At 49.0% G+C, this 27,045-nt stretch overlaps 1 protein-coding gene across 9 annotated transcripts in view; it reads right to left on the reverse strand.

Moving 5' to 3' along the window:
* Nucleotides 1-2,832: 2,832 nt before the first annotated feature.
* Nucleotides 2,833-27,045, reverse strand: part of GDPD5 (glycerophosphodiester phosphodiesterase domain containing 5) — a 312,070-nt gene continuing 287,857 nt past the window's right edge. For 7 of the 9 annotated variants that reach the window (XM_090030758.1, XM_090030763.1, XM_090030761.1 and 4 more), the window contains 3 exons: nt 15,360-15,442; nt 6,707-6,819; nt 2,833-3,405 (listed from right to left, as the gene is read on the reverse strand). In XM_090030758.1, coding sequence (XP_089886884.1) covers nt 3,290-3,405; nt 6,707-6,819; nt 15,360-15,442 — 312 coding nt within the window. In that variant the 3' untranslated portion in view covers nt 2,833-3,289. The other 2 variants (XR_016439661.1, XM_090030766.1) reach the window with 2 other exon arrangements.

Genomic DNA, 27,045 nt, shown 5'->3' on the forward strand with positions numbered 1-27,045 from the left:
GCAGCCGAGCACTCGGCACCGGGGGGGTGGAGTCCTCTCGAGTCTGGTGAAGAGTTTGAAAATATCAGAAAAAGGGAGGGGATGGGGAAAGCCAAGTAACACCCGGGGGGGTCTGGCGTCTGATCAGCAGAGACAGCGGATGCCACGGCTCCAGTTGTCTATAGGCCAAGAAACAGGTGAGCCACATGTCGGGATGGGATGGGACGAGAGCCACGAAAGATCCTCCCAGCATTAATGGACGCACTCGTCCATCTCCCAGCCCCCAACTCTCCCCACCATGCGACGCTCAAGCCCTGAAGGACGTCTTAGGTAGGCTGGATTGCACAAACCGCCTTAGCTAGACGGCCGGTGAAACCCCAGCTTTGGAAAGATCCACTTTCAAGCCCTTCAGCCGTCCCGTGGTAACCCGCTACAATTAGGCCCTTCTGCCTGCCACCTCCCGCGCCGCAGGTAATACAACTCGGACAATACAGTAGCAGAGAAACACTGACATTTTATTTCACAGAGGATTGTGGGACTGATTTTGGTCTAGACCCCTTTGCACTGCAAACACGTATTGGTTTCGGTAGTCAATTGGCAGCGTGACAGCGGTCATCACGGCAGAACCAGAAAGGCTGGGGTCTTTTAGCAAGACGTGCGTGTTGCGAGTCGGCACTGCTAGGTTTCTTCCAACCCTTCCAGCTGTTGAGCACCTGCTCTTTCAACAACGCCGACTCCAAGGTCAGGGTGTGGACGCGCAGGTGATCGCCCGCAGACAGCGAGATGTAAGAGAGTCTCTCAGGGGCTACCAAGTGCAGCCGGGAACGTTTCAAAAAAAACAACCCCACGGCTGCAGCTCTTCTCAGAAGGCTTCGGGCCAACAGCCCAGACGTGTTTCCCCCCCACAGTCTGCAAAAAAAGATCTGATTTCATCAGTGGGAGGGAGCACCGAATAAAAGACAGCGCAGCAGGGGGCAATGCACCGACTCTGGGTCACGCGCTGATCCCCATCTACGCTGGGAGAAACCCAGATTAAATTCCAATGGCTTTAAATCCAAAGTAAAACTATCACAGCAGCAAAACGCCAACCAGAGTCTGGCCTTGCATTTTTTAAAGTTGTCTTAGGACACAGATTAAAATAGGCTTCATTCTTAGGGTTACAAATAGCACATTTAATTTTCAAACCCCCAAAAATATAAATAAAAATCCAAGGATATTTTTCCATCCACCCCCTGGGTGTTAGTTTCTTCATTTTTTTCCCCCCCTTCCACTTCATTCAGTTGTATCATCAGCTTTACCTTCCGGGCAGGTTTGTTTCCTGGGTCTTATGCTCCAGGTTGGGATTTGGGGGTCTAAAGCTGTTGGGGAACCACTATATTTTAAAAACCATTGCAAAAACCAGCTTCAAGAAAGATCTTGCTGCTCTCATGATGTGGTAAAGCCACTTCAAAGATCTCCATCCTATGATGCTACAGCACTCATGGCAGATTGCTCTCTGTTTAACAAGGGTGGTGCCAGGCAGGACAGTAGGAAGAAATACTACTTTGTCCTTTGAAGACATGACTCAGATCCCTCCCCAGGGAACAGATTTCACACCCAAATGGTCTTCACGGCAGCCAGGGATCACTGGCATTTCTTACCCTCCATGTTTCTTGTGCTATCCAAGACATGGGGAACAAACAAAGGGGTCGGCTGTCTATGCATCACTTGAGTGCCCAGCCAGGAGCATCACCATGAACCAGGCCCTGCACATATGCTTTGGGTTCATATGCACCATGTCCTGGAAGTGGGGCGACATCGCTACTGTGGAGCAGCCCGCAGTGTCATTTCTGGCTGTTGGCATGCACAGAAGCAAAGCAAGGGGTGAGCCCGTTTCCTGCCCGTGCCCTTAGGGGCTAATGTGCACGCGACCTGAAGTTACAAACACTACCAAGAATTGGTGGAGTCTGTCTGGCTTCAACTGGCTTTGTGACCAGCCACAAGCAAGGAAGGCTGCTACCAGACTCCTCCCAATGAGGCCAAGAGAGGGAAGAGCTGCCAACTATTTCTTGCAGCCCAAAAAACAGCAAAATGCAGACACACATTTGTTATCATGGCCCAGTTGCGATGTGCGGAAAAAGAAGGAACAGGAGGGAAGGGATGGGGGAGAAATACTTACATTTGGAAGAGAAAAATAAATGCATCTTTTGATGCACTCCACGTCTGGCCATTTTTTCCCTTTTATTTTAGCACAGGACTTTGGTTTTCCTGGGTGGGCATTTCAGTTGTTTCTGCAGCGGTCTCCTTTGGAGAAAATTAAACCTGTAAGCTGTAAACACTTATTGAAGAATAAGGAGACCTTCCCCTTGGTTAAATAAGTGACTCCCTTGGACCAACCTCACATTTGCCCATTTATGAACCAGAATTCCTCACCCCCACACACCAACTTGCCTCTGATGGAGAAAGGCAGGAGCGAGGCCCCTTACTATCTGGTGCCAGGAAAGGGGATTACGGGGCAATACATAATATGCTTACACTGGCAGGCATTGGATTGGCACCGGGTGGCACCTCCTTAAAATGGCCTGGCACCAGGCTCTTCAAAGTAGGAGGTTTCCTGCCAATTATGGGTTTCGGTCGGGGTAAGGACAGTGGCATTGGCTTGAAAGCCCATCAACAGCTTAACCTCGAGCACTCCCTATTGCTCCAGGGAAGCAGGAAAGCAATTAAGCCATTGCCTTCCTCTGCCCCTGAAGGCTGCCTGGGGGCAGCACCGTCTCCTCTGCTAGGAATACGCTCCGTCTCTCTCTGACCGGCCTTCTCTTAAATTCAGTTGAAAAAGGCATTACCCAGAAAAAGAAACGGACACTTCACAAGAACATCACAACATACACTTTTAAACAAGGTCAACTACACAATCGCCACATTGAGGGGAGCGGGAGGGGGGCTGTGGGACACTCCGCCTGTCTACCCCAACGTCCAGGCCATCACTTCAAAATTTGTCACCAGCTTTGGCCAAAACGCCGACATTTTTCGTGCGCACGTAATGTCCGCTTGTGCACTAAAAGAAATGCATACAATCTCCAAAAATACAAGAAAAAGGACAAAAAAAATTGGACTTTCTACATATGTACACAAAGCCCGCCCCCACCCCCCGACCACGCAGTCCAAAGAGGCATGGGGAGCCAGTGACCAGAGAAGGGGAGGATGTCCACACATTCAGTAGTTCCAGAAGGGTCCCCATCCCATTGGGTTCGGAAGAGAGCCAACGCCACCCATTGCAGCACGAACGGCAGGGTGTATTGTTGTGCCATTGGGTTTCCTTTCCAGTTCCTCAGTCCATGCGCAGCTTCATGTCCCGATGGTCCATGGGGGTGACCACCTCGTTGGAGTAGCCGTTTTCAGAGCACAGCGACAGCTCATCTGTATTCTCCCCTCCGTTGTTGATTTCTGGGGAAGACAGAGGAAAATGAAGGCCCGCGGCCGATGACCGGAGTCCCCTCCACCAGTGCACCACGCGGGCATGCCGTGACCGAGCTAACCAAGGCGTGCGAATCAAAAGCACGCCGGATCTCACAGAGGAAGTGCCTTAGGGCTTCAGAGGGTCTCCTATTTTTACAGGCAGAAGCACAGAGCAACCCACCCGAAAACCAGCAAGTCGGCGGTAGAGCTTCCAACAGAACGTGCTCTCTTAATGCTAGCCCGTTGGTGGCTCTCTACGGACGGGCCGCCGCCAAAATAAAATGACTCACTCCCATTTTATACCAGGATAAACAAAATGAGATTGATACCCCCTTTTTGTCTGCAAATCCCAAAGCCTAACGCTGCCCATTAGACAATCCTTCCACTGTGAACAGCTGAACTGGAGCCACCGACGCTGTAGTAGGTCCTTACAAGAAGGAAGAGGTGAGTTTTGAGTGCAATTTCCACTGGTTCGGATTTTAACCCAATGGACCTGCCTGTCTGCGTGCTGGAAACAGAGCTACTCCGAGGACTTGCTGGTTTTGCTGAATGAAACAGCCCATTCTGTGATGCTTTTCATTGTCGGTGCTGGTCTTCATCATTTTTCCTCCTTCACAGGCACAAATCACGACAATATATTTTACCTCTACCTTTTAATATGTGCAATGTGAAGAGAACAGCTGGAACTTCAGCCCGACCTGACCAGAGTTTGTTTTCATGTCATTAAATTTGGAGGGGAGTCCGTGGGATTCATTTGCACCACTGAATGGGAGAGCACAATTAGCCCTGTAATTTAGTCATCTCCCAGGAGCACAGACGTTAGCACACGTGTCCTTTGCACAGGGAGAGATTATCCACGCAATCTGGAAGAATGTAAATGCATCAGCTTTGATCTTTCAAAGCCAAAAGTCTTCCCTGTTTCCTTACCAAGCAGGCAGTGGTGTGGTAAGTACCCCCCCGCTAGAAGCCATGTGCATCAGCCAGAAAGGTTTTAGAGAAAAGGGAAAACCAGCGTGCCCTAAGCAGTTAGTAGCCCGCAGACCCATGATGCCTACAGTCCCCACAGAAGCCTTCCCCCATACTGGTGCCAACCAGTGACCCGTGCTTTTCAGCTCTCTGCAGTTTTACCTTGTAACGACTAGAGTCTTTTTGAAAAAAGGAAAAAAAAAAAGGAAAAAAAAAAAAGCCAACAAGAAATTTTGTCAGTGAATCAGGCAGACTTCAGACGGTAGAACCTGCAAGACAGTGCAAAGAGCCTCACATGAAGCAAGGTTGAGAGAGGCAATTGGCTCAGCTTCTCAAACAAGTTAGCGATGGAAAGAGATCCATTAGGTCATGAATCCCGTGACTGTCAGCGTGGCGGAGAGCACCTGCCTTCAAGGTGGGGGCATCAGGCAGACCCTACAGGGCACAAGGAAGGTGTGACAGTCGCCAGAGCCACCAGCTGTCCCAGGTGACGATGGCAGCCAAGATGCAGTGGCAGAGGCTTTCACGTATGCTAGGGACCACAGCATGCGCTCTCCCAGGCTCCTAGGAACGTACTGTGGTTGCTAGCCAATGCAAAAGCATCTTCCCTGCTATTCTTACCTGCCCTCGCTTGCAACCAGAGATGCCGTCTTGCTTGGCAGACATAGCCCTAGGAAGAGTCCAGTCCAGTCTACAGCTTCATGCTTACTTCTTTCTCTTCCCCATCTCCCCAGCTCTGCACCATCACAAGCTCCTACTGAGCATGGCTGCTCTGGCACCCTCCACTCTGTGATCTCACTATAAAACAACACCAGCTGGCCAACTCTGGGGAGTAGTAAAGTTTCCAGTCGAATACCCTCCCTTCAAGTCTCTCCTCAATCCCACCCTTTGCTGCGCTGCCCACAGGAACACTTGGCAAGAGTTTAGCTGCTGGTGTCCTGAAACCACTGCCTGTCCTGCTGACCTCTGCCATCAGGTTGTCAACCTGAGTTCCCGCATGGGTCTTTCTCTGCCACTACAGCAGGGACAATCGCTTGGTTCTTCATGCATACAGCAGCCAGCTTGGGGGGGCCTGGTCCATGGCTAAAGCCACAAGAATACTAACAAAGGCAGGAAACCTCAGTTTGGTAGACGCTTGAAATCTCTTTGCTTTGCCCTGTGGGAAGTTTCATAGCTTCATAGACTGTAAGGCCGGAAGGGACCTCGGAAGATTATCAGATCCAGTCCCCTGCACCAAGCAGGAAAGATAACCGGGGGTCAGGGGAACCCAGGGGTCAAGTTGGCTGAGCATTGCCCAAATCGATGCTATGCTGAATTGCATCTGATAAGGACCTGCACCCCGAGTCCCTGCTGTTTCCAACACTGGGGCCTAATCCTGTGAGCCTGGCAGCCACATTCATTGCTGTGGTCATGCATAAGGTAGAACTACAGGCTTGTTTTCTTCCCGGTGGCACGCTCCAGATCAGGCCAAAGGCCCCTGCCCGATGTGCAAGTAAAGGCACGATGGGATCTGATGCACAATTCACACAACTGCACTTCCTGCCATTTCACAAGCATGTGGCAGGTGGCGTGAGGGTGGGACTGAGCATCAGATCCCATCATGCCTTATTGCCAGTGCAGGGAAAGCCTGGCATCATGATCCTGGGTTCCCTTTGCACCGGCAACTAGCAAGCTCCTGCAGCCGGGAGCCCCGTCAGCTGATCCAGGGTTCCCAGCTGTGGGGGCAAATGGTGAGCCCCCGTGGATAGGAGAGCCTATTGCTTGCAGGCCCCATCACGTAAAGGGCCTTTCAGCCAGTGGAGCATCTGGTGCCCCACCACGTCTGAGGCCATGGAGGTGTTCAATTAATGACAGGAACGAGCCACAAAGTTATTTCACATTTTTTGTGGAATAACTTTGTGGCTTAATTGCTTTACTGCATAGCTGGGTCAACTTCAGACATGATTAAGCAGTTAATCATGGCTTAAGTGGAACATGTGGCAGGTGCCTCAGAGATGACTTGGGTTGTTTGTGGTCTCCGGATCCCAGCGAGTCTGCAGTCGAAGGTCAGGACCGGTTTAGAAGAGTTGTCTGGTCTTCCCCTTCTCCCAGCTGTCCTCTTCAGCCAGGTTAGAGGATGCACCACTGAGATCTCAGCTTAAATTGAAGCACTATTGCCACTATTATCCAGGACAACAGGTCCATGTGGTGCACAGTTTGGCACCAGAGGGGGCCTGGATCAAAAAGCTCCCCGGTCTAACTATGAGCAACAGAGGAGCAAAACTTGTCCGCCTTGCCCTGGCTTTATTTCCCGACCTGGGCTTTCTCTCTCCCGCGAACGTACCAGAAAAGATCAGTTTCTCCTTCATGATTTTGACATCCCGGCTGGACCTGCGAACAGCAGCACTGAGCATGATTTGCTCGGGGTTATAGGTCCGTATGCTTCCTAGCCGCCACCTGCAACAGAAGAGAGAGATGTAAAGGACCATCCCCAAATGGAAAACACTTGCTAAGCCACCAGCCTCTGACAAACACACAGGCCACCTCACCCCATAGATACAATAAGGTTTGGTGCCACTAGAGGTGATTGGTTTCCACGCCTAATAAGGTGCCTAAATTTAGGTCACTGAGTTGGAACAAGTTGGCTCCTGCTCCTCTGATGGGAACAAAGTGATCAGATGTAAAAAAAAAAAGGGAAAAAAAAAGTTGACGCTGTTTCTGCAAGGCTACCATAGACTTTTCTCTGTGTTGTATTTATACAGACATGTTACAGGAGTAAAGTGCCCAACAGTAACAAATATGCCCAAACAGATCAGAGAAACACCTCAAAGAGGCATCAGTTCCAGCTGCTTCAAAGACAGAAGCAAGAAAACCCAAAGCGTAGTTGCAGAGCCACTTGTCCCCGGGGAAACCTTCTTGTTAATCAGAGTTATGCCTTCTAACAATGAGGATCTGTGTCCCTTCCCAAGCCTGCAATCCTTTTTTGAAAAAAGTCTGCCTCCAGTAACTCAATATCCTTGCGATTCATATGCAACATGGAAGGGGAGGTCTGAGATGTAGGGATGAATAAGACAGCAGGAACTGCTGCGATTCAGTCCCGTGAGTGATGAACGCTTGAAACAGAGGGAGGCTGCCAGATAAGGTGGAATAAATAAAACTTGTGGAATTAAACTTTTTATACTTCCCTCTGATGTTTCTGCCACGTTGGGTGACTGGCAGGAACCAGCCAGGGAACTGAAGCATGAATGATAAAGCATCTAGGTCTGTTTGCACTATCCGGAGTAAATGCAAATAGCACCGTGAAAGGTATGTCGGATAAGGGGGGGGAGGAAATTGCTCAATAATTTAAAGCAGTGGTTCAGATTTGGGAGGTAGAGGGGAAGGGGGCTCACAAGCCACTGTCACTCCTCAAAATCCCTTGCAAACACCATGCAGCCTTGTTAACAAGCAAGCGAAAACCATAGAAAGGCTCTGCAGCTCACCTACCATGGGCTGAAGGACCAGCAGGGATATGAGGAGCAGTTTGAGAACAATCCTAAGGGGCCAATATTAATGCTGGCACAGATTTTTTTTTCTTTTAGTTGTGTGTGCTTTTCAGGCTGGGACAGTCCCTTTAAAGGCTGGAATAATGAGATCTCAGAGCTACTGGACCTGTCATCCCTATCAAGCTTGAAGTGTTCGACTCGACTTACGTAGGGGCAGTTGATGGCACCATCCCAGCAGCGGGAGACCAGGTTTCTAGTGTCAGACCTCACATTGACCTTCATCCACCTTTCCTTTCGTGCTACCCACCCACACTGTCCTTTGGCTCGTCTCCTGCAGTAAGTACATACAGCGCCTTGCACAACGGTGCCTTGATCCAAGCTGAATCCTCTGCGAGGCTTGCAAGCTGTAACTTTTTCCTGCTATTTCTCATTCAAGCGCCTGCTGGACCGGGAAGGGTGATGCTATTTGGAGCAAAACTTCCTTTTCCATTATACCCCTCTCTAGAACCAGCATTTACGTCCAACTGCCTTTCCTGTAGCAAACATCTTGGCAGCGTTTCTTACAAGCCAGCTGCTGAGCTAATACTCAGGGCAGAAATCCATATATAGGGGAGTTTAGCAAAGTGACACTTTCACCTTTCACACCCTTTCTGTGAGTTGAAATGGTGCTCTTCGAGGACAAGTGGCTATAATTCACACCGATCAGCACCCCAAATTTTGCTAGTAAGGAAGAGGTATATAATGGTTTAGCTTTTAGCTCTCAGCCAGCCCCCCCCCCCGCCCCTTTTTTTTACATGGTAATTTGAAATATCAGTAACTTTGCATGATTCTTCTATCAAGTAACAGGAGCAGGGCAGAGAACCAGGTTTGGGAGGATGCTCAGTGCATTGCCAAGTGTCTGGTGCCACCCAGCGGACCATCAAGGGAAACCAGTGGTGCTGCATACTTACTGGAAGAGCTCGGGAGGAGGCATTTAGTACTTCCTGCAAGCTGCTGAGGCTCTTCAGGGGAGTCAGGGCACAGAGCATTAAACACACATGCCAAAGGTTTAGGGATCAGTTAGAAATCTGGCTCACGGGGACTCCGGGGAGTCCCTACACACATTGGTGTTTCTTTATAACATACTGGACAATGAGGGTTGACCAGGCTTTAGATGAAGGAGACAGCTCCTTGCAAGGAAGCGGGGAGAAGCGTGTGATGGACGAAGCTATATTGGATGGATGGAAGGGACAAAGGCACACGGAGGAGAGACACGGATGAGGCGAGAGAAGGTAGAGTCAGGCTGGAGCTGAACACTGTCCCCAACAATAGCCTCAGGATTGCCACCTTCCTCGCATGCGGGCTCGAGCACCACTGTTGACTGACCTGCAAGGAAGGGCTTTATGCCATCGGTGTCCAATCCACTACAGCAGAGGTTCCCAAACCTTTTCTTATTGCATACCCGCTTGCAGATTTACCAGCTGCCTGTGTGCCCTGACCAGTATATGTTTTATTATTTAGCCTCTTAAATGCCAATTATTATTATTATAATGGCAATGAAATCTGCCACTACACAATTTCTCCCACATGCCCCCTAGATAAGTCTTGCGTACCTCCAGGAATGCAAATTTGGGACCCCCTGCATTAAAGGCCTGGAGTGGCCTTAACTTTCTAGTCAAGAGGCAGGAGCCTCTCAACCTCTTGCCAGCTCGGGCTCCTTGCAGCCACAGCCCATGAGGTTTTCTCTCCACCCATCTGACCTGGGAGAAGTTCCTCCTTGACTCCGAATCTGGCCATTGGGTTGTATGAGCAAGTTCGATCTAATTCCAATTCTGACCTATTGTAAAACCAGTGTTGCAAAGGATGCGTTTAAATGCTACAGAAGCCATAGAAAGAATAGGTTGATTCCTACAAAGCCAAGTTATCTAAAAAAACAAAATAATAATAAAATAAAATGGAAAGGAATCCCAGCATTTTTGCTTAGGTAGGTTTGCATTGAGTCTTATCAATAACAACTCTGATCTCAGTTGCAGATGGCATGCTGAGCAAGGGGCTTTCAATATTCACGGGAATCCAAACCTCCAAGAATCCCAGAGCTTTTGGCTGTAGCCATGTTGGTCTAAGGATGTCGGCAGGCCGGGGTCTTCGAGTAGATGCAATATCTTTTATCAGACCAACTGAGCAGTTGGAAAAAAGTTCTTAGCAAGCTTTCGGGTGCAGTCACCCTTCTTTGGGCATAGGGAGTCTCAAACGCTCTCTGCCAAGAATCCCAGGGAAAGCGTTTCACACCCCTCCGCAGCTCGTCTGGGAGATCATGTTGACGAGTCTGATTTTTTTACGGTATTGCCTAAGAGCCTACCAAGAACAGGCTCCCAATGTGTTAGGCACTGTATGAAATAGGGTCTTCTCTTCCAAAGAGCTTACACTCTAAATAGACCACAAACACATGGGAAGGGGTGACGCAACCAATGTTAAATTTAACAATTTGGGAAAGTGGGAGGAGGGGGGAGCATTTTGCAGGGTGAGGATTAGTTGGGAGGCATAACCTATATGGAATAAAAAAGGGAGGCAGGAAGGGTAGCGGGACAGGTGTGGGATGAAAGTGGGGTGACAAGACTGACAGGCGACAAAGAGTTGAGCAGCGCAGGGCAGGGAAAGTCCAGCAGCAACAGCGTTTTCCAAAAGGCCTGGCTCTGATCCCTTCTGCGGCTGCTCCTACCAGCTGGAGTTTTTGCCTGGGGCTTCTCTCCGGTCCCCTCACCCAAAGCAGGAGAGAGAAGAGGGAAGACCCACCTGCACTTTAACGCCCCCAGCAGAGGACACAAGCCAACACAGTGGTAAAACCAGCAAGGTACCGAGTACAGGGCAGGGCTGCATAAAGAGCCGAGCTTAGTCCTCCTCTGGCTGGGGCAGTACTTACAGGTGGAAAGCCCTGCAACGCGAGGGAAGGGGAACAGAACAGCGGGCACAGGGTAGGCCATTTCTCTGTCATACAAATCTTGCTGCTCAAAGCTGAAGGCATGGAGAAGATAACACATGAAGACTTCCGTTCAAACGTAGAAATAAGTAGGAATGAAGGCTTGACTGCAGAAAGAATACAGATGTCTAAGGGGCCCGCAAGGAATATGGAAATAGCCCATGAAAACAATACGAGGGCAGAGTTTAGGGACCCTTGGGTCCGTTGGCCCTCAATCTGGATTCTCATCTAATTTACAGTGTCATATGGTGCAACGTCCTGGATTTGGTGGAGAGTTTTGGGCTGATCCAAACTCAGGACCTCTCAAGAGCTGGTGGCCAATTCTTTTAAGTCACTAGCCCTGCTAATGTATTTCCACTGCCAAGAAAATAATGAGAAGTGAGCACAGTGCTCTGCCCATCTGGGGAAGATAATGATGCCAAGTTTCATCTCAAAAAGCAGATACTTTGCACTACTTACACAGTGCCGGCAAAACATACCAGCAAGCCAGCCCGTGACCCTGGGTACACGTGTGGAAATCCAGAGTAACTACAGACACTCAGTTATGTGGTTTTAACGGAGACACACAACTCTCAGCCAACTTTCATAGGGGGCTAAAGGTGTGAAGTCAACGGGCATATAATAAAGTGCGTCAGACTCCAGACGGACTCCATTCTGGAACAAAACTCTGAGTAGAGCTTAATCCTCACTAACGAGCTAAAAGCTCACCTCCAAACAAAATCGAGGACTAACTAACTTCAGCAGTGGATCCAAAGTGGAAAAAATTGCATTTGCTAATTTGGAAAGGAATAAATAGAGCAGTTCAGCCTAGGGGAAACATAACTTATACGAAGAATTATTTTACACTGGGATACTTTCCAGTTGGAAAGCGCTGTGTTCATTGGGAGCTCCCTAATTATAAGACACTACAGGATTTTAGAGACAATTTAAATAGTAGCAGCTTGGACCATTCGAGAAGACTGGCAGTGTCTTTAGAAGAGCCAGCTGGACTTGGCCTTGTGGTCGCGACTGCTAAGTTACTATTCGGACGTTCACCATGGTAGCCGTGGCTGTTTGTGGAGCTGGGGGGTGTGAAGCACCATTTCAAGGTGCTCCCTGTATTATCTCTCTGCAGTGAAGCCTTAGCAGAAAGAAAGAGGAGGGTGAGATGGAAAGAGGAGGAGGAGGAGGAGGAGAAGGAGGAAAGCACCAGAATTACCTGATCATGTGATAGCTGTGAGATGCCAGAATGCAGCAGAGAAAGAGAGAGAAAGAGGAGGAACATGCACAACAGTCAGAGCAGTAAGGAAATTAAACAAGGCAAGAAGGCAAAAAAGATCAGTTAGAAAAGTCACCACCGCCGGCGTTTCCCCTCCAGCCGGGCCACCGACACTCAGCGTCTCGTCACAGCATGAGTAATCCTGAGCTGCCACCGGGGGACCGAAGGAAGCCATGCGGAGGGGTGGAGCGAGCAACACCTAAGCTGTGGCTCCGATCCGACCCGCGCCCTCATCCTTACGCAAAGGAAGAGGTTGCATTTGGCCCAGCGAGACTCGCGGGAACGTGACAAACACCAGGCTTTGAGCCTGCCTTCCCAGGAGCTGAATCATTTCAGCAGATACACGGGATGATTCAGGCGGTTTCTGAACGTCCCAAATGCAGCACCAACGCTTCCATGAGGCAGGGAAGCTGGGGGTGGCAAGGAAGCGATGCTCTTAGGTCCCAATAAAATGGCCCTATCGGCAAACCCTTCGCTTCAGTGATGGCAAGTGGAATCCCTGGCATTATTTCCTGGAGTGCAATTTGGTGCCGTGCTGTAAGAGAGCCAGCTGTGCGAGCTCACCACTTACTGATTGACCCTGCGAGTCTAGACGGCCCACGGGAGCCGCACTTCTGCCCCGCGGGCTCTGTCACTTTGTAGGCCAGGAAGTGAATCCAAGTTCAGACTCAAGTAAGAGTGGGTGTCACTGGAGTCCTCCCCAACTTGCACCAACTTTGAACTGGTCCTTTGGCCACGAAAAGTACTTCTGAGACCAGGAGCGAGCTCTTAGCACTTCTTACCCTCACATCCAGATGGCCCAGGGATCTGCTGCACGCTGTTCCTTCAATGCCTTCCTTGCCCTATCCCAGGGGTGGGCGATTATTCCAGGCGGAGGGCTGCTTACCAAGTTTTGGCAAGCTATCGAGGGCCACATGGGTAGCCCCGCCCCTTGACAGGTGCCCCACCCCCTGGTTGCCATCTTGTGTTTGGCAACCCTGCCCCCTAACCCCTGACCTTTGCCACCTGAAGTCTCTCCCCTTGCCCCCAGAAGTATTCCTTTCAGCGAGGGGCTTTGCTATCTTGGAACCAGAAAAATACCAAATTATATTCTAAAAAGCAAACCTCTGAAACATTCATTAATTTCATTTTTTTAAATATTTTTTGTCCTGGTTTACTTGTGTTTGTGTAATGTACACAGAGGGGATTGTATAATAGTTTAAAATGTAGTTTTACTCTTCTACATTGCAGGGTGCATATAGGTTTGAGCGGGGCTGTAGGTATGTGGGGAGTGAGGGAGGGTGTGGGTGGATAAGTGTGGGGGGTGTGGGTGCGAGGTGAGGGCAAATGTGGGTGTGGATGGGTATAGGGTCTGTGGGGGCAATGTGTGTGGGGGGATGGTGGCTAGAATGTGTGAGGGGGGTGTGGGTACATGATGTGGAAGGCTGACAGAGTGCGTTCATTTCCGTTCTCCAGTGGACTCAATTCATCGGGTCTGCTCTAATTCACTGGATGACCGGTGCATTGGACCAGGCTCCCCGCACGTGTAGACGGGATTCAGAGAAAATGCTGAAAAACTGAGTTAAAGACAGACAATCAAATGACTGTCAGTGTTGTCTTGAAATTCCACTCCTGATATGAAAATCAAGACATATGTCCACCGTTCATCCAGAGCAGTCAGCATGTTTCCCTATTTGGCATTATTCTTGGGTTAAGGGTTTCACTTGTATTATTTGCTTAAGTTTATCCCAGATGAAATTCCCCTCTGGCTTGGACTATGATGACTATAAAGGATCCTTTCTGGCCTCAAAGACTCTGCTCTTTAAGTCTAAAGCATACCCAAAATGGAGTCACTTTGCAGACTGATTTTTGGTTTCATTTAATTAGATTATCGGAAAAGTGCTTAGTGTTATGTGGAGATATCAAACCCAGTACTTTGCCAGTTGTACTTCTGCCACCATATTGAAGTCAACAGACCAAACTCAATGCTGGCATAACTTTGTTACTTTGAATTTACACAAGGCATGCAAGTTGGTTGCCAGATTCAGAGGATGGCAAAACTGCAGACAGCAGAATGGGCTGTTAGGTACGACAGGTCTAGCGTCTGGCAGGGAATCCAATCAGTAAGTGATGGTCTCAGCAGCTGCAATCTATTGTAACTCATTACAAAAATACCAAGGAAATTATCCACATGTGGGGAATTAGCTGCAAAGCAAATGAGTCAGGGCAATGTGACAGCAAAATCGCTAGCTCATGAAGCTGAAGCGGATGTTTCATGTGACACTGCTAGGCCTAAGGCTCAGACATTTGTGATACCAATGAAGGAAGAAATTGTAGGCCAGTCAGTACCTGGCCCCACGGTGCTTTAAATGTGCCAAAGCAAGAGGCAGTTACAAAGTTAAAAAAAAAAAAATAGAAGAAAAGAGAAGTGGACAAAGCTTCGCATTTCTCTAGGAGGATGCTGAAATTCTCTCCAGTTATTTCTGAGTTCAAGTTCTTAAAAAGGGTAAAAACACTGTCATAGTTGGCCATAAAACATCTCTCTTGGGAGGAAAGGCAAATTTCAGGAGAGATGCCATAGCTCAACCAGAAGGACAGCAGCTTGGTAATGCTGTCACACAGAACACGACCCAAAAATGTAGTCTAGAGAGATTCCCCTGGAACCGTTATTAGGAAGTCACGTCACTGCTGATTTACCTGCAATCTGCCAAAAAATTAAATCTGAACCCTAGGAGCATATGGAAGTACTGAATTATATTCTTTGTTTGTTCGGATGATTAATGAGGATGTTTGCCCCTCAGACTGAGACATCACAAGCAAGCATTGCTATGCTATCTTCAGAGAAGCATCATTACTCAATGTCATCTTCCCCTCTCTTCTTCAGAGAAAATTGAGGAAATTCTACTCTTAACTAGTGTAAAAACTGCTGTGTGAGCAGTTGGGTCACAACAATTTCAAACTTTCTGCCAAAACTTCCTTCTCTTCTTCCAAAATAAAACTTCTTCGCAACTATTTCCCCAAAGCATTGATGGTCCCTTTCCTAGGTGCCCTAGCAAAAGCCATATTATGACCACTGTTTTTCAGGACTCCTTACTCTTCTTAAGCATCTTCATACCCTTATGGTAACGTCATTCAACTGAATGCTGAAGGAGGAAGGAAGAGAAATTATCTTTTTTTAAAACCCCCCGCCACAAATGACCAGTGTCCTAAAACCAAGCATTTGGCAAATACTGTGCTTTTCTCATCTCTAGCCCACACTCTTAAACTGAGCACGCACACCACAAATACATGAAAGCTGACCTGTAACAATTTTACTTACTTCTGGAATATAAAAACTCCTACAATTATGGTAAATGAAATGACATCAGATGTTATCCAGATTAGACAGTACTCGTCTGGAGGCTGAAAGACAAAAAAATAAAATAAAATAAGCTCATATTATACCTTCTGGTTTATGCAACATGCTAGAGATTGTACAATAGGTTAAATGAGGATCAAAAAATATCATAAAACCTCACAACATCTATACACAATGCAGAAGTGGACCACACCTATCTCCTCCACCTCCGCAGTTGCCATATTTTCTCACATACAATACACCCCAGAATAAAATGCACACCTTATTTTGGAAAGTCAGAATGAAGAAAAAAAGATCCTTCCGTGTAGTAACTAATAGGGCCGTGCGAAACGGTTCTTGAGTTTCGACAGTTCGACAGAACAGTGTTTTATACCGAATTTCATTTCAAGTTGAAACAGCTGTTCCGTTCTGTTCTGTTGAAACAGAAAGGCTGTTTCAATGCTGTTTCGAGTTTCGCTGGGGATGGGGAGTCGCACCAGTTGGGCTGACTTCCCATCCCCAGCGCTAGATCGCTTCAGGGGCAGAGGCAGCCCAACTGGCTGCCTCCCAGCCTGGGCACAATCTAGCGCGGGGAACAGGGAAGCAGCCCAGCTGGGCTGCCTCCCACCCCCAGCACGATCTAGTGCGGAGGAAGCAGCCCGACTGGGTGCCTCCCACCCCCTACCAGATCTTGCACTGGGGATGGGAAGTCAGCCCAGCTGGACTGATTTCCCATCCCCAGCTTATGGTCGAAATGTTTCAATTTTTGAAACGTTTCACCAGCCTTGTTTTGTTTCGAGGCTATTTCGTTTTGTTTTGATTTCACCGTTTCAACCTCGAAATTAGTAGAAACTGTCAAAACAAAACGGTGGGCGAAATTTCACACAGCCCTAGTAACTAACTAACTACTAATAGTGAGGGAGGTGAGTCTGCTCACGGTGGATTGAGTGAACACTACTTTGGCATTTGCCCCATAAGTGGGGGAAACTGCTCTTACCATATTTCCTTGCATATGATGCAAGCTCCACTTTCCAGCAACCTTTTTGAGTGGAAAGTGTGTGAACTGTATGCAAGAAGATATGGTACTTCTGCATAATAGCGCTCTGAATCCCAGATCAAGAGGCCCAATTTGCTCTTGGCTTTTAAAGAAACCTGGTAAAAAAATATTTTGTCAGATCAAAATCTGCAGTGTCCCCATGCAGGGGACATCCCTGGCATCCAGGGAAAACTGCAAAGCAGTGTCCATTCTATCCCTGTCTTTCTACATGATTACAGTTTTCTGAAGGAGTCATGTTTTGGACAGAAAGTTCCCATGTCTTGTCCCAACCTTGCAGGGGTGTTTAAACTCCTGTAGATAATTTGAGTAAATGAGATGTACATCCATCCACCCACTAAACTTACCCACCGGAGTTTTATACAGCTTTGTTCTAGATAAGGTTTCAAATCTAAGTCCGAGTGCGAGTGTGTGCACATACACGCATGCATGTCTACATATGCATCTACCTAGATCTCTATCTATATATAATCTCCATAATCCATAATATATATTGCTCAAATTATACACAGGAGTTTTTGTATTATATCATACGATATTACCCACAGTTTTTATTTTACATATGAAATTATACAAAACAAACTCCTGTGCACAATTTGAGTAAATGGGATATTGAGATTATATATAGATAGAAATCTATGTCGATACATATGTGGACATGCACACACACACATACACACACACACACACACACACACACACACATTACCCACAGGAATTTTTATTTATACAAGATACCTATGTGGACATGCACACATGTACACACACACACATTACCCACAGGAGTTTTTATTTATACAACTGCTGTGGGTAATATTAGCACGTGGGATATTAAGACACACATACAAAGAGACACACATGCATGCATACAACTTCCTAACCAGATTAAAATTTGTAATCGTGTCTAGAACAGAAAGGTCTCAAGTCTAAAACTTGCCCAGCATACCATACCAATCGAGGTGGAAGGCCCCAATTCAGCACAAATATTGGCCCAATTAGGCCAATACTTCCCAACCCTTTCCTCAGCATGACCACATTTAGGCCCATGCTTACTTCTTTAAGGGGTAGATTATAAACTAGTGCAAACTGTCATCGCTCCATAGAGTGCACTGGATCTTCTACACCAGGGTTTGCAAGCTATGACCTGCAGACCAGATTGGGCCCACAAAGTATTGGATTTGGGGCAGAGTGAAAATGAAAGAAAAAAAAAACCCCCAAAACTGGCAACCAGTGGAGTGACACTGGTTAGAAGCAGCACCCCATAGCTCTAAGAGGATGCTGACCCCTGTTTTATACCAACTGATCTGACTGCGTATGGGAGTAGGTCCCTTCATGGCCAGTGCCAAGGCTAAAGAAAGTACTTTCCTGAATGGGGGATTAAGGACTTTGCCAGATAAACAGTACCTATCTTTAAAAGCATTTCAACGATTTCAAAAGTCACTTTTAATCATGCTCAGAGTGCACTTGTGGGAAAGATACAGCCAGCAATGTAAACTCATGTACCTCTCTTCCAGCCTGCCCGCAAAGAAAACCTGTTTTCAGATGTTTCCAACCTTTTCCTAACTCAATCCTTTAATTCAGGTCCTGAGTCCACACACAATTCTAGACGCACACCAGGCCATACACATTTTAACACTAATAAGTACAAGTAATTGTACTGAATCCAAGAATAGAAAATGTAATGTAAAAAGCTGCGTTAAAGCAATGCTAGGTTTATATGGGAAGACCTAAGCTAAACTATGCTTCCATGAGCAATCTTCGTTCTGCCTCACTGCACACAACAGCTTCTGATTGTTTCTGTGGTTTTTTAACGTCTTCACATGTTCAAGTTGATATTGGAAAAGCTGGATCACAGAACTAGCCGGACAAGCCTGTCGTGCTGCTGTCCGATCGCAGCGCAAGGGACCGGAACGGCGGGGTGAGAAGGGCCGGTTAGCTCTCTATGGGACGGTTAACGTGAGTCCGGCTCACGTCGCCCAAAGAGACTGGAGGTGAGGCGATAGTCACGGAGGCGGAGAGTAGTTGAAGGTAGAGGTTTATTTACTCACAGCGAGCGTTGAGGAGAGAAACGAGATGCAGAGAGGTAGACTGCTAATCACGCTGGGCCGGCAATGAAGCGGCGTTCGGCGGTTGCTAATCGCGAACGGGAGGCGGAAGCTAGGTGGTCAGGCTAGCGTCCCTTGTGATAATCGAAGCGGGTGATAAACGACCTCGCCTGGGTGCGGCTGTGTGCTCCCTTATATCACTCAGGTGACGCGCTCAACGGGGAGCTGGCTGTTTTCACCCATCACCTCTCAGGGTGCCGTGTCCCGGCCTTACTTGGCGTTACAGACTAGCTGACCTCACCTATGTTGGCGATGCTCTGATAACGAAAGTCACGGTATGGCAGTGTTTGTTTTACTCTTTTGTGATGGTTGCGGGGAAGAAGGGTGGGGCGCGCCATCTTGGTGCCTCGCGCACCGATGCCACCATTATGGCGTGCGTGTGACATGCCCCCTTGTGCGAGGCAGCGAGGGTTGACTGTGTCTACACCACCGCATCATATTCATTTTCGTTATACGGCGCTTGTACAGCCTCAGAGCTATTTTGGTCAGCGCTGGGGAAGCGTGTATATACAAAAGCAGACAGGCGAATCAGGCGCGACTTTAGCCATTGTAAGAAAAAACAGAACAAACAACAAACGGCAATACCTATCGCGCAGATAATCAGGGCGGTTAGCGCTAGTTTCTTCAAGTGTCCGAGGCCGAACATGTCAAGCCAGTCGAACATCCAATCACGGTTTGACCCTACGTTGCGAGCCTGGCGCGTGAGGTTGAGAGCGACGTCTATTCCTTCTAAAACATCGGTGAGGTGTAGATGTCATATTCTGTTCACGCCCAGCAGTACTCGACTCCCCAGGACGGCTCGCAAAGGTTTGGCCGCTGCCCTGAGTAGCTTAAACGGTGAAACTAATACTTTGACCACAGTCGCGTTTAGTCCCTGAACAAAGATGGTTGCTCCTGTGCGTGTACGAGGCAAGGAGGGGGTGATGACATTGACTTGTGTGCCCGTGTCGAGAAGCGCGTGGTGTGGAGCGGTTACAGTCTTTGGTTCGGTCGGGTGACGGCGCCATAGGGGAGCATACGGCCGCTCGTCTCCGGGTCGGGCTTCGAAGATCGTGGCCGCTACTCGTTTTTTGGATGCATCGCTCTTTCTCTTGGACCGCCTCTGTTCTTGTCATCCCAACAGAATCCTAAGGCTGATGCGAGCTTCTCTTGGGTGTCTTGATCTAGGCGGCGTATCTGCTGCTTGCTCATCCCTCCTTGGTTTAGGAGGAACCCAAACATGGTCCGCTCCCTTGGCGCCCGCTGAGGTGGTCCTTGGGGCTCGCATTCCCGGCCCTGGTGCTGGGCATGGTCGTGCGGGCGGTCGCATGAACTGCGGTCAAAGTTATCCAGATAGGCAGCCATTACAGACGGAGTGGGCCTGCTCAATGGGAGGTCCGCTGGCAGTTTGTGGATAGTCTCCGGGATGCTACTGACCGGTTGTCCGCAGAAAGTATGAAGCCACAGGCGGGAAGTGGGATCGTTGGGCCAGTAGAGGTCGCAGGCGGCGGTGACCCCTGCCATGAGTATTGGGGCTGAACCTGGGTCACTAAGGTACCGGTGGGGGTGCACTCAGTGCGCTTGGGCATTCATGAGTTGCCCCCCTGGATTTATGATTGGGTCCCAATGGTAGTAACTGAAACCTACGATGTAGTTGGCTAATGAGTCCCGTCCCCGGCTTGCTGTAGACCGGGGCCCCTCACGGACCGCGTGTGGTGTCATTGATAGTGCCATGATCACCAACACCCGGAGAGGTATGGGCCAATCATGATTATGGACTGCAGCGTTCACTTCCCCCAGTCCGGACGTCCAGATGGGACTGCGTAACATCATGGTGGTTTCTTCTATATCAACTCAGTCGTAACCATAGTCTATAACCATCCGGCCCAGCCAGACTAGCAGCGGTTCCCCTGGATGACATGAGGTGGAAGTGATTAGGTCACGGATCTCTGCCCGGGACCTGCTTCGCCAGGAGGTCGTCGTTCCCGGGTGCCCGTCTAACCTGACCATGACCTTAGTGGTGCTGATCGGGAGGGCCGTGACGGGTTGCGGCAAGTCTGGCGGGGGAGGTAGTTCCAGGTAGAGGCTAGGCAGAGCCCCTTTTGATGGCTCTACGTCCTGGCCCCTGTATGGTGGAGGTGGGGCGGACGGCATGGGAGGCACGGCCTTGGGTGGCTGTGCCTTCTTTGCCAGAGGCACGTCCTCTTTTTCTGTATCTGCGGTTTGCTGTACTGCAGCACAAAACTACGACTCGAGATTGGAATACGAGCGCGTGGCATTTACAAAGTGTTGGTAGAGGATACCCAGACACTTATGTTTATCCCAGGTCGGACCAGTCCATTTGTGCAGGGCTTTTCTGTGCGTCTCCAGGTCGTTGATAAGATCCGCGGCCATTTTGTGCCCCCTTCAGCATTCTTTTACAGGCGGGCAATGGAAATTATCGACCGGTATGGGAGCTCCTCGATCTTTTAGATGTCGCAGACCTCTGGCCCATGTCTGCGCGGGGGTGGGGTCTCCCATCCCATACCCCTTAACTTGCTTCGAGGACAGTGTGCCCCTCATCATTTGGGCGGAACAGGGTCTTGGGGTCTGAGAGTAGGCAGCCAAGAGCAGCTGGTGACCCCTCGAAGGCCCTTTCCTTTTGACCCTTCTTTAAAGACAAGTACCCTCGGCAGTCTTTTGGGGCCGGGCTTGCAGGTGGTAACTCATATGCACCCAAAGTTCTGTATCATCATCGGTGGTACGGCAGCCCCGACCCCAGGGGCAGACGGCGACTAGCGGACCCGTGAATCCTGTTCGTGACGCCACGGTTGCTAATCGCAAATGGGAGGCAGAAGCTAGGTGATCAGGCTAGCGTCCCTTGTGATAATCGAAGCGGGTGATAAATGACCTTGCCTGGGTGCGGCTGTGCGCTCCCTTATATCACTCAGGTGACGCGCTCAACAGGGAGCTGGCTGTTTTCACCTATCACCTCTCAGGGTGCCGTGTCCCGGCCTTATTTGGCGTTGCAGACTAGCTGACCTCGCCTATGTTGGCGATGCTCTGATAATGAAAGTAGCGGTATGGCAGTGTTTGTTTTACCCTTTTGTGATGGTTGCGGGGAAGAAGGGTGGGGCTCGCCATCTTGGTGCCTCGCACATCGATGCCACCGTTATGGTGCATGTGTGACAAAGCCAAGAAGAATCCATCCTGTCCAGTGGAGTTTTGGTCCTTGTACGCCTACACATGCGTGCACACAACCACACACAATATTAAAAACATACAAACCAAACGTACGTTGCGTACGTACATCATTAGAGCCGACTGACATTTTTGACTCGCAAAGTTTTGCTGACGTATGGTAACATAGGGTTTTGCCGGAACAGGAATTATTTAATGGTGAAAAACCAAGTTGATTTTTAAGTTTTGCAATTGTTTGGAAAGAAGACTAACAATAAAAAAAAAAATGTTTAGGTGCGCATGTCGGCATTACAAGACTAAACAATTGGATCGAAATGGTCACGTTTTCATTTGGCCATCCCTAACCCTACAGTTCTTGGAACTTTCTCTACCAAAATTTACAGTTTGCAATAGTTCAAAACACAAAGATCACAATAACAGGGAAGAGACACATTATTTTCCAAACAGCTGTATCATTCATAGAAGATTTCATTTACACACACTCATGCACATGCACACAAGATATATACATGCTTTCCTTGACATTAAAGGAATCCATCTCTGCTGGTTTGAAAATACAGAACCTATTACAGGAAATACATTTTTTTCTTTAACGCAGAAGAGCTAGATTTTTCAACACACATACTTTATGAGTTCCCCGGTGTGTTGCAAACACATTAACAGAAATCTTCCCTCAACAGTTAATACACAGCACTGCTGGGAAAGGAGAACGGGTCACTGAACACAACTGCTCTGCACAGACATATAATTGAGCTCATATGGCTTGAGACCTGCCCAGCGATTAGTGAGCTCTCACCGGTTGATTTATGATGGAAATCTTGCTACAAGAAATACATTAGCGAGCCTCCCTTAGAAAGCATATTTTGAATTTAACAATAGATGTGTCCCATTCATGAGACTGCCGCACAGCAAACGAACTTAATGCTGCTTCAATCTTGTGCTGGACAGGGGAATTCGCACCTTGGCTCTTCTCCTTCAGGAAAATGTTGAAAAGGCGCAAGGGAGATTTAGAAATGCAAAAATCTAGAACTCGTGGTTCAGAGATGAACCCTTTTCTGAGACCAACTAAGAAATTGCAAAAAATATAGCTTTTTCTGCGGTAAAAGGTCTCATCTCTGAACCAAGAATCCTAGATTTTTGCATTTCTTTTGGTCTCAGACCAACACGGCTACCAAATCCACCCCCAAAGGAGATTTAGAAATTGAACTCCTACCCAGACTTTGCAAACCTTGTCCTATCAGAGTCTACTCTTGGTTATTACTATTGCTATTTATATGGGGGGGGGGTGGGAAACTGTCATTATTTCATGGCAAAAACACACAGAAAAATGCCTAGTTTGAAATGGAAAAGCACACCTACATAATTGGAAGAGAACGGAGTCACACCTCACAAACCCGTGTGTCACATCTTGGCAGCGGCAATGACGAGTGGAAAGTGCCTGCTAAAACAACAGCACTGCAGCTGCTTTTCCGTGCGGCTGAATTGAATTTACATGTTGAACTCAGAACAATAACGGGGAGGAGCTGGCTGACGGGGAGCACAAGCGAGGGTGTGAGCGAGCGCGCGTGTCAGCACGGAGCTGCGGTTACCAGAGAGACTGATGCAGCTGACACGGCCTCACAAACCGCCGCAAATGGCAGTGACATCCCTATTCAGCCCGAGATGAAGTGCAACAAAGCCCTCCGGCACACCTGATCATCAGTTCAACCGGCACAAAGAAAAGTGCCTCGGAGATAACCGCCTTTCAGAAATAATAAAAGGGTTGCTTCGGCTCCCAAGTTGCAATCTGTTCTGGAGGACACTGATTTAGTCTACACGTCCTTCACCAGGCATGAATCACATGGAGCCTAGGCGTCTGGGGTATGAGGAGAGTTCAGGCAATTATGGTATGCATTACTGTGCAGCTTAGTCAGAGATGCTTAATAATCGGCACAGCATCATCAAGTACTTGGCAATACCACTTTTGTGGCCAAACTCTCTCTGTGATGCCCACGGCTTCCGCTGAGCCTGGTGGGAATGAGCTGCTTGCCTTTCTAAATGCTAACCTCTGATGCAAAGAGGTTTCTTCTTTTATCAGGTCTGTTCTTTGCAAGCCACCCATCTTATCTTCCTATTCCACCTTCGGCCCTAGCCGGCACTGATATCTTTCCTTGGATGGTTACCTGGGAGAGAAAGAGAGGAAGTAGCCTTGGGGACCAGCGGTTCCCAACCTGTGGCATGCAGACAACCTGCCAGTGGTACGTGTTAAGAGATTTCTTATAACTCCTTTATATGACAAAGAGTTGCTGGTGGCACTTAAGGTTGTATCGTTAGAAATTGGTGGTGCGCGATCTGTCCGAGTTCGGGAACCGCTGGCCTAGGCAATAAAGACAACAGACTGGAGCTATGGATCTTTTGGTCCAACTTCTGGCCCTGCTACTGCTACATGATCTTGGGCAAGTCGCCTCATCGCGGTGCATCATTTCCTACCGGTAAAAGGGAGCAGCGGCACTGCAGCCGCTCTGTAGTGACCTGCGGAAATGACTTACACCTGTTCTCCGTTTCAGGAGCCCATCACCTGCAAAATCTAACTGAGAGCAGGATTTTGAAGGAAGGACTTGGAGGAGTAGCAAACACCATGTTGGCAGGCATGCCACAGATGAAGCCCTCTCACCCTGCCACTCTCATCCTCTTCCTCTGCCTGATCCATCGCTCTTTCTGCTCCCTACCAGATCTGCTGTTCTGCTCCAAACTGTGCTCCCTGCCCAGTCCGCTGCTCAGCTTTTTCCTTTTTCCTCTGCCACACGCAGAGGCTGCCCATGCTGGAGGTTGGCCACCCCTGGCTTAGATCAGGGGCATCAGCGATGCACCCTGCAAGCCGGATCCAGGGGCCAGGAATTCAAGGGGGTGGGCTATGGAGCCCCGTTGGTGATGTGCACAAGCGAGCGACAGCTACATTAACCCCCACACCGCTGCCCGTCCTGTTGCCACCTCTGCTGGGTTCAGACCCAGCCTGAGGGCATGGGTGTGCTGGACACTGGCGATGCATTTATAGTGGACCATCCATCTGGGGGAGCTCTTATTTCAGCAGCATTTCTGCACAAAAGGAAATGAAGAACACTGTAGCCAAGAGAAAATTTCTTGAGGAGAATACAGACATCCCAGTTAGTATTTGGCCAGGACTAAGCCAATCAGCTCCTGGAAGAAGAGACCAAAAGGTTCATGATCTCTTGGAAGACAATGCAAGGATCCCAGCATCTCTTGGCACGTGGCGGGGGCTGCTTCCATATTCAATGAGCTTTGAGATGAGGATCAAGGTTGTTAGTATTTTTTGAGTGTTTCCATTTTCTGCCACAACACAGCTGACCACCCCTGAACCTGTACCCCCAACCTGATGCACATAACCCAACAACCTTCCTCCCTCGTGGCCCAACCTCCAAGCCTCCCCTGAACTTTCCTGGCATAGGACTGCCCTGCATGGGACAGAAAGCGGCAGCACGTGCATGTCACCGTGCTGCACCAGGGTTAATTAGCACCACGGCAGCAGAGCTAATTAGCCCACCTGCAGCACTGCACTTAGTCATTGCCTGCTTCCTATGCAGACCTAGTAGTAATGAAGCGGCCTGGCATTAGAAACGGGGGTGAGAACTAAATGACAGCTCAGAACATTTGGGTTTTATTCCTGACCTGTAGGCTACTCCGAGGCAAAGTGGTGCCTTCACTTCCCCATCTGCGAAAGGGGGACAGCGGCACCAATCCTCCTCTGCAAAGTGCTTCAAGAATTACAGAGCTAGGTCTTATCAACTGCCACTCAAGTAACATTTAGTCACACACCTCCCCAACCTCCAAGTACATTGCTCCATTGCAATAGTGATGAGGCTCCCTACAGCATACAAGAGAGATGGCAGTGCCTTGTGGGGGGAAGATGAGCAACAGCTTTGTGAGTTGGCAATAAAGCCTTGCAATGTTGCAAGAGACTGCATCCAGTATTGTGTTAAAATACTGGAGGTGCTGCGTCCAGTTCTGGCCACAGCACTTTAACAAGCTTGAGGACAAGCTTGCGAGGGTCCCAAGAAGAGCCACCCGTATGGTCAGGGCCTTGCATGGCAAGCCATACGAGGAAAGGTTGAAGGATCTGGGACTCTTCAGCCCGAGGACAAGGAAGCTGAGAGGTGACCTGGTAGCAAATTTGTGCTATACTAGGGGATTACATCAAGGGCTCGGTGAGCAATTGCTCACCAGGGCACCCAAGGGGAAAACTATAGTGGCCACAAACTCCTGGAAGATCGATTCCAGCTCAACATTAAGAAAAACTTCTTCACAGTCAGGATGTCCAGAGTGTGGAATAAGCTTCCTTCAGAGGTGGTGTAGTCACCTACCCTGGAAATCTTCAGGAAGAGACTAGACAGTCACCTTGCTGGGGTCACTTGGCCCCCAGTTGTCTTTCCTGCTTGGTGCAGGGGGTTGGACCCGATGATCTTCAGAGGTCCCTTCCGGCTTACAGTCTATAAATCTATGAAAATAAATGGCAGACCCTCAGACCTGGACTGCCCCATCCTGTCTTGAGAAACCCCAGACAGGGCAATTTCACCTGACCGCTCCTCTGGGTCAACGTTCCCACGACCGAAACGCATGGACACTCAAGATCTTCCAAGGTCTTTTTCCCTGCCGATAAGTCTATTTCTCCTAGCGACTAGATAAATCAAGTGCAAAAATGGATTGTGTTTAGTGGGGAGGCTGAAGTGCTAAAGCCATCAGTTCACAACCGCAGCTCTCCGAGTGTGCTTGCTGTTGCCGCAGCTAATAGTCACTGCAGTGCCCCCCACCCCCCGCCAGTGTGTCCAGGTGGCAGGGAGAGGTGCATGTAACCTCCTCTCCCTAAGCCCCACATCTCCATTTTGCATTCAGATACGAGGCCTGGGCTCCACGAAGTTCTGGCGAGTCCTGCAGCCCCTGCAACCCTCCTCCGTGCCCACCGCTGCTTGCCTGCCCGTCGTTCAGACTCTACGCTGGGCTGAAACCAGGAGGATGCCTGGAACTGCACTTCCCATCCATCAGCTGGGAGTCCAGCTCCATCACCCCTATTACCAAGCATTCAGGAGACCTGCTCGCCTCTGGAAGCAAAGGAAGCTCCTTCTCCAGATGACCACCTAGTTCAGCAACAAAGCGGGGGGGTCCACTTTCCACTTGGCCTCTCCACAGCCCCAAAACAGCCGGAAAACCCACCCCACCTCCATCAATGGTGCCGCGGTGAGCGACTCCTCACGGCAGCAGTGACGCAGCAGGTCAGCAACCTCGGTTGAGGTAGCTGGGAGATGCAGCATGGTGAGCGGAGAGGTACTAAGTGAAAGGAAATAAGGCAAAAGAAGCA

This window comes from Crocodylus siamensis, chromosome 1 (genome assembly GCF_052110815.1).
Source record: "Crocodylus siamensis isolate JL-2025a chromosome 1, ASM5211081v1, whole genome shotgun sequence".
Taxonomy (NCBI): domain Eukaryota; kingdom Metazoa; phylum Chordata; order Crocodylia; family Crocodylidae; genus Crocodylus; species Crocodylus siamensis.